Below are 11,738 nucleotides of genomic sequence, written 5' to 3' on the forward strand. Positions count from 1 at the left end.
CTAATCATCAATGTCTACATATAAACTTCTAAAGAGAAAATAATTTAGTAAAAAATGTGTGACACATCAACATGTAATTGGGCCATATTCTATAACTCAATCATTTACAGCTCAAAAGGCTAACAATTCTACATGGTGCATTCATATCAATATCATGGGAAGATCAAATAATGCAGAATGGCATCCACTAAGTAGACTACAATGATAGGCCTTGAGAACCCATACTGCAAATGATTGCTAATTTATAATTGAAATATATTCAAGTACTTGTCTGCAGTTGGTTATTGGTATAATGGTTTATTATAGAAATATGTCTGGCTTGAGTTGATAATTGATCAATAGCTGCTCAAAGTATTTACTGATAGATAGTTTCACTATTACTGATGTGTAAGATTCCACTTTGATTCCTCACTAAAGATCATACACCATCTACTGCATCAATTCCTGAATGCAATAAGCAAATCTTTGAAAGAATGGAGATGGTTTAGTTCATCTGAGGATAGAGTTTTTTAAAAAATGCAGTTTCCAAACATACACATTGAGCTAGTGAATGTGTAAATTTATCATCAGTATAAGAGATAGCAAGCTCAACAGAACCTGAAGACGTTGTTATCATCATGAAAGATTCAACAAATCACTCAACCAATCCAAATTAGTTCTAACTACGAATACTATACAACAATGAGATCTCTACAGATTTGTGATGAAAATGTAGCAAATACGATTCCAATGAATTCTCGTATGAATTGTACACCATAAAAAACAGAACAGAAATTAGATTTACCACGACAATTTCCTGGAAAGGATCGAGCTAACAAACTCACAATTCAGGAAGTGAAAGACGAATGACGCATTAAGAACGCCCAATCCAGCTCCCGCAGCAACATCAAACACGAAATGCCGTCCAAGCAAAACCCTAGAAACCGACGTAGCAGTAGCCCAGGCTATTACAATCACGTTTAAACGCTTAACACTCTCAAATTCATCCAATCCTAACATACCAGACTTCAATTGAAGGAAAATACTTGGGATTAAATCAGAGGAAAGATAAAACAACGAAGCGGTGAAGCAAACTCTAGAAGCATGGCCGCTGGGGAAGGACCAGTGGTCGACGGCAAAGGTGAGGAACATGTGTTTGTTATAGACAGGGCGGGAGCGGCGAACGAGATGTTTGATGAGACCGATAAGAAGGAGATCGAGCAGAGATCCGATGAGAAGGTTAACAAGTAATGTCAGGAGTAGCGGAGAAGCGGATCGGAGAGGAGAGAGAAGGAGGGAGAGGAGGATAGGGAAGAAGAGACGGCCGTCGCCGGAGATTTCAAGAAGTTTGAGGAAGGGACGAGGCAGGATGGGTTGAGTGAGGTTGTAGAGAGTGAGGGAAACAGCTGTATCGAAGTTGATTAGGTGGCGGAGGAGCGATGTTGACGGTGGTGGTGGCGGCCGCGATGGTTTCTCCATGGCGGATTACTCCGATCGACCGTCTAGACAACAGTTGTTGTGTCAGTTGCGGTTGCCGGCGGAAATTGGATTTTACATATTTTAGCATAAACTACATTGGGCTTTAAATTTGTAGGCCATGAGTTTTTTAAGCCCATTAATCTCTACCTTAATCAAAATATTTTTTTAAAAATAAAAATAAATAAATAAATAAAGTCCATGTAGTTTGTTTAGTCCTATGATCTAAAAACATCATAGTCTATTTGTTTTCATAACGTTTGACTTATTGTTAACTCCGTTAAGTTTTGTCCATTAATTTAAAGGCATTTTCATTATTTCACTACCTTAGGAACCATTTATGATATTTTCTCTTATTTAAAAATAATAATAATAATAATAATAATAATATGCAAAGGGGTCTCTCTCTCTCTCTCTCTCTCTCTCTCTCTCTCTCTCTCTCTCTCTCTCTCTCTCTCTCTCTCTCTCTCTCTCTCTCTCGTCATCACCTAGACACCTCACCTCATTTACTTTCCCTTCCCCAATATCCACTTCTATTTCCATTTTAGATCTGCATGTGGCCATCTCTTTTTCTCTACCCCTTCTTTTTAACTTGCAATTAAAGGAAAAACACACAATCACACCCACAAAATTGCACTTGAAGGAAAAAAAAAACACTTCACACACACATTGGAGGCAACGAAGGCGACATATGTCATCAAGGAATCCCCATTTGAAACCTGCATTTGGATCTAAAGCTGATGTCGTAGTTTCATCAGAGTTTAATCGAAGATTTCACCACCTCCAGTCACTACACTATTTCTACTGCTCACCCTCATCCTAATCTGCATGAGACATGAGTCTCTTAGCGGTTAACCCAAGTGTCAATTTATAGCGCTTCCTCTGATACTTGAACCCATTGATGCACCTCACATACGCATTGGAGCCAAGTGGACTGAACCTAGGATGCAAATACAAGTGCCAAGAATAAGAATAAGAACCATAATAGCTTCCATAACTCTTTTATTTTTTGTAGATCTACAACTCGTTTCTTTTCTAGGGTTTTCTCAAAGTGAGGATGGATTATGGTGTTTAAAGCTTGTAAGGTTGTTTCTTTTGGTATGGTGTAATTTTGTGGTTGTTCTCATATTATGTCATTATAGCATCAATTTGGAACTGAAATCCTTGTTAATCATGTAGATTCTCTGAATTAAATCTAACATAAACTGTTCATTGAGTAAATTTGAGCAATTTGAATACTAAAATCAGTTATAACAAGAACTGAATTGCATGAGACTTTGGGAGGTCGTATATTCCTATCTGCTCCTCTGTTTCTCAAAATAATATTCTATAAAAATGTTTTGAAAACAGAACCAGGTTGATGAGGAGGAGTTACAGGTGAAATGAACTTCATGACTAAGCTACAAAGGTCCCTATGCTTCTCCTCGATCTGCAAGGTAAAAGCAAAAAACAGTTAAAAGTGGAATGAACTGATCTTCAAACGGGTTTGACAGAGAGAAAGAGAAAGAGAGAGAGAGAGAGAGAGACCCTTTGCATATTATTTCATTTTTTAAATAAGAGGAAACATCATAAATGGTCCATGTGGTAGTGAAATGACAAAAATACCCTTCAGTTAACGGACAAAACTTAACAGAGTTAGCAATAACGACAAAATTTAAAACCCAAAATTTCAATTTTATATTAATAAAATCATTATCCAAACTAACATCATAAAACCATAGAGAACTCAGAGTATGTCAATAAACATCCAAATACATCAGAGTTATATAAAATGCGGAACAATGTGGTGTGTGTAACGCAGTTATCTCGAGCTCTTCCTTTTTTGAAATCGATGTACCTAAAATATAAACTGAAAACCGTAAGCACGAATCTCAGTGAGTTCCCCAAAATACCATATACTAAACAAACATACTGCCAAGCATATATGTGTGCTTGCCTACCCCTTAGGTATATTTCAACCAGATACTATCAAACATATTTGGGTGCTTGCCTACCCTTTCAGTCTATTTCAACCGTATACTATCAAGCATATCTGGGTGCTTGACTACCCCTTTTGAAACACTCCAAAATATGAGGAAAAAATTTCATTTTTAATACAACCAAAACACCCATTTAGCATTACTAAATTACTTAAAGGTATTTCATATTAAAAAAAGTTATCAGAGTATAATCCCAAAATCTTAAGGTTACGGAAAATATAGGTATATGCATTGCGATCAATTCGGGCCCTTCCCTTTCAAACCGGAAGTACCTGAAACCATAAACAACAATTATAAGAACAAAGATTAGTGAGTTCACTAAAGACCATATACCATACATATCCTACGAGTCATACATATCATAAATATCCAACATTCAATAGAAGGTGCTATGTTCCACACGTAGTCTTGCCATTATGCCACGAGTCGTATCATGGTCTTCCTTGCTATTCCGGGGACCAAAACCATGGGTGTTACAGACAAGTGCCAGGAGTCACCTCATGTTCTTCCATACAAGCATCACAAAGACAACTAGCATACAATCTATAACTACTTATCTACTTAATTGTCATAGTCCAAACTCTGGTCTTGCATACAGAATTGCCAGGTGCCACCCACTGGTCTTTCATATAAATTCCAAGGGTTTCCCCATGGTCTTCTTACAATACATAAACCAATAGGGCCGACATTAGTGCCTTCGACCTATAGAGTAATGAGGTGACTCACCTCGCACTGCTAAATCACATTGATAATCTGTGATAGCTGGTACGCCTATCAATATCAAATAACACCCAATTAACAATTAGAATCAAATTTATACCCTTCAATCCATATTTAGGGTAAAAATACCATTTTACCTCTTACCTAGCTTGGTTCAAGACTAAGGAACAAACTTACAATACAAAAGGCCCAAACATAGCCCAAAATATCCCATGGTCAACCCTGAACAAACTTCTGGTCAAAGTCAATGTCAACAGTCTATGTTAACCAAACACGCTGTGTTACCCCCTTGGACACGCCATGTTCCTCCAATACCCAGTCAGTCGGGAAAAATCTCGGCCACACGCCATGTTTCCCCTTGAACACGTCTTGTTTGCCCGAGATTCAACAGCTTAATACATTAAGTTGTTTTCTCCGATTCCAAGAACTCTAAAGCTCAGATTAAGTCCATAACATGGTCTAGAAGGATAAAGTTTCCAACTTTATCCATTGGGACTACCCAAAAAGGTTCAAACTAAATCCATTAAGCTTAATAATGCAAGAGCTTAACCAACAAGAACTTAATCCTCCAAGTCCGAAGTTCATCCTTTCTAGAAGTAGTTTAAATACTAAAACCATCCCCAAAGTTGGTGATTTATAGACATACATGTCCTCTATTATGCGTGCGTATGTGTGGCGTACCTGGAACGTACGCCTAGCGTACGCTAGCCTTGACTACAACGGGAAGTTGACATTGATGGGTTTTATACAAACAATCCTAAGTGTGCATGCAACCCTAGTTTGGATCTATGTTTTCACTATTAGATACACAACATTATGAACACAAGAATAAAACCATAATGTGCATTGCTATTTTCGAAATTAACATACAAAGGTTGGTTTACATACCTTTTGTTGTTATATTGCAATAACAACTTAGATCTTCAAATCCTAAGTCTTGAAAGCAAGCACCACAAGCGTAGTGCCTCTAATGGCTCACAAACAGCACAAGCAATTGGAGAGGCTTAAGATAGAGGAGGGAGGAGTTGGAATTCGTCCTTGGGACCTCTTAGGAGCATGTACACGAATTCACAAGGCCTAGGGGTCTTTATATAGGGTTTAGATTAGGGTTTAAGTCCTTATCCTTATCCAGTTACTTGCCCACCAAGCAACCACAAGATAAGCCTTGAAAAACCCTTATCCTCTTATCCTTGGACGATTTTAAGGATATCCTTATCCTTAAATTCGTTCATCCTTTAACAAGGATAAATATTACCCTATCTTGCAACTATCTTATAATTACAATTTAGCCCCTCTAGTTTAATTAATTACACTTGATCACAAAATTAATTCCTAATTAATTATTGATCAATATTAATTAAACAAATATGATTTTACTTTAATATATTATTCTTATAACATATTAATAAATCACAATAACCTCTCTCTCTATTTAATTTCTCCAGTCAAGTTGCTTTGGTGAAGGCAACCCAAAAGGACCATGCACAACCGGGTCAAGTACTTACCAAATATGGTTACGGGCTTAGACACTAATCCAACAGTCTCCCACTTTGATAAGTCTAGTAACCACAAATGTAACGTGCAACCCGATTAGCAATCGTAGCTCTCAAAGACGTTGTCAAACTTTGATCTTATCAGTAACCTGTCCTATAGATAAGGGATCGTACAGTCCTCTGTTAGATATCATGCTGACAATTCTATGGAATGATTAGTCAAGCATTTAGGTTTCTCGATCTCCGATTTATTTGACATAGAACTTAATCGAACACATCAATTTAGTTCTGACCGGGCCCGGCACATAAGTCAAATCAAATCATCGAGCAGCCGAGATATCTCTTCTTAGGATAAAATTTACAGATAAACTTCGACTTATATGCATTTACTTATTCAATAATCAACTATACACAACAATGCGTTTTATAACATTGAGTTACCAATGCGTTTTCGCATTATCAATGTACAATCAATTAGCAAATAATAAACCATATATCTAGGTTTTAAGACTATATGATATTATCGTCTTACGATCACCTCTCATATATCCTATTCCATACGGTGATTCCAGCAAGCGCGGGTTTGTTCCAATGCTCAAATCCAGTTCATAAGCACTCATGAACGTCGCAACAATCTTTTGCTATGTCTAATACCATTTAGACAATCTACGCACCAATTCACGACAATCTTCATTCATATCTACTTCCAACATATGAACGATTGTGGACAATTTGAATAATTCGATTATTCCTAATAAACTCAATTATTCTGGAAGTTAAAACATGCAAAGTGAAACAATAGTTAAACAATTAACATATGACAGTAACTTTACTTATAAATAAAACTCCTTTATTTAATCATCAAATGTTAATTACATTTATCTATTATACGTTTCTAAAACTATATAATCTATGCTAATACCATCCTTCAGCCCAATACTCCTAGCATGCTGCAAGTGCTTAACCCTACTCAGTCCCTTCGTAAGCGGATCTGATGGGTTATCTTCTGATGATATCCTCTTCACTATGAGTTGTCCTTCTTCTACACGATGTCTGATGAAGTGATATTTTCTGTCGATATGTCGAGATCTACCATGATCCCTCGGTTCCTTGGTCAAGGCAACCGCTCCTTCATTATCATAGAAAATCTCCATGGGCTCCTTTATGGCGGGTACAACTCCAAGGTCACCAATGAAGTTCTTCAGCCATATTGCCTCCTTCGACGCTTCACTCGCTACTATGTACTCTGATTCGCACGTTGAATCAGCTACTGTTTCCTGTTTGGAACTCTTCCAAGTCACTGCTCCTCCATTTAGGGTAAAGACCCAGCCCGATTGCGAACGGTAGTTGTCCCTATCGGTTTGGAAGCTGGCGTCACTGTACCCTCGCACCTTCAAGTCATCACTCCCTCCGAGGACTAAAAACCATTCCTTCGTCCTCCGAAGGTACTTAAGGATATTCTTCACAGCAATCCAATGTGCTCTGCCAGGGCTCCCTTGATATCTACTAACCATGTGCAAAGCAAAGGCTACATCAGGGCGAGTACAAGTCATAGCGTACATGATTGAGCCAACTGCGGAAGCGTAAGGAACTCAGCTCATTTCATCTATCTCAGCTTCGGTACTCGGACTTTGAGTCTTACTCAATCTGGCATTACTTTGTATCGGTAATTCTCCCTTCTTCGAGTTTTCCATACTAAAACGTTTTAGTACTTTCTCTAAGTAAGTGTTCTGACTAAGTCCAATTAGTCTCTTACTTCTTTCTCTTACTATCCTTATTCGTAAAATGTAAGAAGCTTCTCCGAGGTCCTTCATAGCGAAACACTTCCCGAGCCAGGACTTAACCTCCTGCAAAGTCGGGATGTCGTTTCCTATGAGTAATATGTCATCGACATATAAAACTATAAAGCTTACTATACTCCCACTGGCTTTGACATATACACACGACTCATCTTCGCTTCGTACAAATCCAAACTCTTTGACTTTCTCATCGAAGCAGAGATTCCATCTGCGATATGCTTGCTTAAGTCCATAAATGGACTTCTCAAGCTTACACACTCTATTCGGATGCTTCGGATCCACAAACCCTTCTGGCTGAGCCATGTAAACATCCTCAGCCAACATTCCATTAAGGAAAGCGATCTTGACATCCATTTGCCAAATCTCATAATCATGAAATGCGGCAATAGCTAGCATTATCCTAATAGACTTTATCTTCGCAACTGGTGAGAAGGTCTCATCATACTCAACTCCGGGAGTTTGAGTAAAGCCCTTCGCAACCAATCGCGCTTTATATGTGTGTACCTTTCCATCCACGTCGGTCTTCTTCTTGAAGATCCATTTACACCCAACGGTCTTACGTCCGGGCACATGATCAACCAAATTCCAAACTTGGTTATCATACATGGATTGGATCTTGCTATCCATCGCCTCTTTCCATTTTGCAGACTCCGGGCCTGCCATGGCTTCCTTATAGCTATTAGGTTCATCAAGATTTACTAGTGTACCATCACTAATATACGTGTCCCCTTCGGTAGTAATATGAAAACCATAAAACTGGGGTTGAACTCTAACTCTATCAGAACGTCTAAGAGGTAAGGACTCGTCAATTGGTTCAACCGGAGTTTCCTCCTTGGGTTGAGTGCCAGCGGTGGAGGTTCCTTCATCTATCGACTCTTGAATCTCTTTAAGCTCGATTTGCCTCCTACTGTCCTCTTGGCCTATGAGTTCTCGCTCTCGGAAAACTCCTCTCCTTGCAACAAAGTCAACATTATCCTTCGGTCTATAGAAGAGATATCCAAAGGATTTCTGTGGGTAGCCGATGAAAATACATCGCTCACTTCGAGGTTCGAGTTTGTCGTGAGTATCTCGTCTTACGAAAGCCTCGCAACCCCAAACCTTGATATGTGCCAACGAAGGAGCTTTCCCCGTCCACATCACGTGAGGTGTTTTGGCAACCTTCTCAGTAGGGACTCGGTTAAGGATATGGGCGGCAGTCTCTAAGGCATATCCCCAAAAAGAGATTGATAGTGAAGCACGACTCATCATAGAGCGAACCATATCCAATAAGGTTCGATTACGCCTTTCTGCCACACCATTCAATTGTGGTGTCCTAGGTGGCGTCAATTGTGAAACTATTCCACACTCCTTGAGATATTCGTGGAATTCAAGACTTAGGTACTCTCCTCCTCGATCGGATCGAAGCATCTTGATCTTCCTGCCCAATTGATTCTCCACTTCATTCTTAAACTCTTTGAACTTTTCAAAAGTTTCTGACTTTTGCTTGATTAAATAGATATACCCATATCTACTATAGTCATCGGTAAAAGTAACGTAGAAACGGTTCCCATCCTTCGTGGTTGATCTAAACGGTCCACATACATCGGTATGTATTAGGTCCAATAAACCTTCACTCCTTTCGCACGTACCAGCGAAGGGTGACTTAGTCATTTTTCCAAGCAAACAAGATTCGCATGTGTCATCTTCCCTAAGGTCGAATGACTCCAACACTCCATCCTTTTGGAGTTGGGCTATGCATTTCTTATTGACATGTCCAAGACGACTATGCCACAAGGATGCTTTATCCAAACTATTGGAAGAATCTATATTCAAAACATCATTTCCTAAATTATCAACAATCATCATAGTTTCATAAATTCCATTACATGGTATAGCTTCAAAGTAAAAGACACCATTTAGATAAGCTAAAATAGAACCATTCTCATTATTAAAAGAAAATCTAAAACCTTGTCTAAACAAACCATGAAATGAAATGATGTTTCTAGCCATTTCTGGCGAATAGCAACAATTTTCTAAATCTAAACATAAACTATTCCTAAGCACTAAAGAATATACTCCAATCTTGGTCACAGGCGACGATCCTCTGTTCCCCATGATTAGATTTATCCTTCCTTGCTTCACATCCCTACTTCCTTTTAGTCCCTGCACATTAGAACAAATGTGGTAACCACAACCGGTATCAAGAACCCAAGAAGTAGCATGATTAGAATCATTAGATTTAATTGTGTATATACCTGCGAAAGATGGCTTGATCTTTCCTTCCTTGATGGCTTGCAGGTACTCTGGGCAGCTTCTCTTCCAATGTCCTATCTTGTGGCAGTGGTGACATTCAGCCTCCTTAGGGTTAGAGCAGGGCTTAGCGGGATCAACTTTGGTCCCACTAGAAGAGGCACCATCTCAGGCTTTCACCTTGCATTGGTTTTTGGACGAAGCCTTCCTCTTCTTTCCCTTCCCTTGACCAATAGCCAAGACAGGAGCAGCGGCTGGATTGGGAGTTGGTGCAACAAACTTGTCTTTGAAGTTGCTCTCAGCGACCCTCAAGAGACCTTGGAGTTTGCTTAGTGTGACCTCCTCTTTGTTCATGTGGTAGGTCATCCTAAATTGATTGTAGCTTGGAGGCAAAGAGTGAAGCACCATGTCGATTGCCAAGTCTTCCCCAAAGTCAACATTCAACTTGCGAAGACGATCGACATACCTTTGCATCTTTTGCAGGTGCACGGTAAGAGACTCTCCATGACCCATCTTAGTGGAAATCATGTTAGTGAAGATCTCATAACGCTCTTGTCTCGCGTTTTGGTGGTATCGCTCCAATAAGTCTTGATGCATCTCGTACGGGTACATGTCCTCATAGGACTTTTGGAATTCGGAGTTCATTGTGGCTATCATGATGCAGTGAACCTTCGTTGCATCACGCTCATGAGTCTCAAAAGCACTCATTTCATCCGGAGTAGCAATTTCAGCGTTGATCTTTTCAAGCTTTTCATCGAGGACATACTCCTTGTCTTCGTAGCGAGCAATTGTGCGAATGTATCTTATCCATTCGCTAAAGTTCGTTCCATCGAAAGTAACCTTTTGGCAAAGGCTCATCAATGTGAAGGAACTATCGGCATCGTTGTTTGATTTCGACATCTCTAAAGAAAAGGGCAAAGATAGATTAGAATATGAATCCCTAATAATCACCCAATAAGAAAATTAGGGCTAGGATCCAACAACAATATTTACATCTTAGAAAAGGGATGTCGTAATCTAAATGCAAATAATTTGAAGGTAAGTGAATGACGATTCACTAATTCTCCATCATGAAAAACCTAACTCTAAGTTCTAAATGTATTGAGAATTCCTAGGTTCGGATGAGATTCATTGAAACTTTTCAATGGCATGTTTAAATCTCGATATGCCCTTCTCGTTTGTGACTGGGATACCGAGGATCACAAAGTGGGTGTGAATGACCATGCAAATTCACATGGTGCCTTCGTTGTAACGATCACCTATTCGATGTGCCGGTAAACCACACACGCTCCATCGAACTATGATAAACAACGAATCACCCTTTGCCACCTTCGCTTAGAACCAATTAGTGTGCCGGTAAACCACACACGCTCCACTAACTTCATAGCAAGGTGCAAAGTGTAATTTCATGGGATTGCATCAATTCACTTTTCCTAAAGTAACTAAGATTGGGAAATTTTAGAAAACATGTAGTTACTTTGTATTTCTTATTATACTTTTAATGAGAGGATGGGGTTGCCCTATCCTACCCGTTCGGCTAACGACCCTCCACCAATCAAGCAAGCGGTGGGTGTGAGTGTACACCCATTAAGCGCCATTTTATAGGCCGCAACCTTATACCCACCTTTTAGACCGGCTTCGTGAATGAGACCTACTAACGGTAAGACTAGCATTTTAATTATACATATATATATATATATATATATATATATATATTTATTAAGCTTGTAATAATATAATAGTATATGGTGTATTTTAAACATTTCAAAAATACTAGGGTTTTAATCTTTGATTAAAATTTTCGAAATTTAATGTCACTTAAATTAAAATTTTAATTATTAAAACTCTTGATTTAATAATTATCTTAAATTAAACTATTAATTTGTATTATCAAATCATAAGGGATTATATAGATCTAAAAGATAATTATCATTTAAACATTTAAATTATCCTAATCCCTTAAATCCCTCCATAAATTTCGAAAATAGGGATGGGATAATTGATGATCTTTAATTACCATATTTAACTATTAAAGGATAATTACAAGATATGGGATTATCCAA

The 11,738-nt window shown here is 38.6% G+C and overlaps 1 protein-coding gene across 1 annotated transcript; it reads right to left on the reverse strand.

Moving 5' to 3' along the window:
• Positions 1–587: 587 nt before the first annotated feature.
• On the reverse strand, positions 588–1,538 carry LPPBETA (Phosphatidic acid phosphatase (PAP2) family protein). The gene has a single exon (XM_078961517.1). The coding sequence runs from the start codon at positions 1,456–1,458 to the stop codon at positions 781–783; it is 678 nt and encodes a 225-aa protein (XP_078817643.1). The 5' UTR covers positions 1,459–1,538; the 3' UTR covers positions 588–780.
• Between the last annotated feature and the right edge of the window lie 10,200 nt (positions 1,539–11,738).

The sequence above is a fragment of the Lactuca saligna genome, chromosome 6 (assembly GCF_052625555.1).
Source record: "Lactuca saligna cultivar CGN05327 chromosome 6, ASM5262555v1, whole genome shotgun sequence".
NCBI classification, from domain to species: Eukaryota; Viridiplantae; Streptophyta; class Magnoliopsida; order Asterales; family Asteraceae; genus Lactuca; species Lactuca saligna.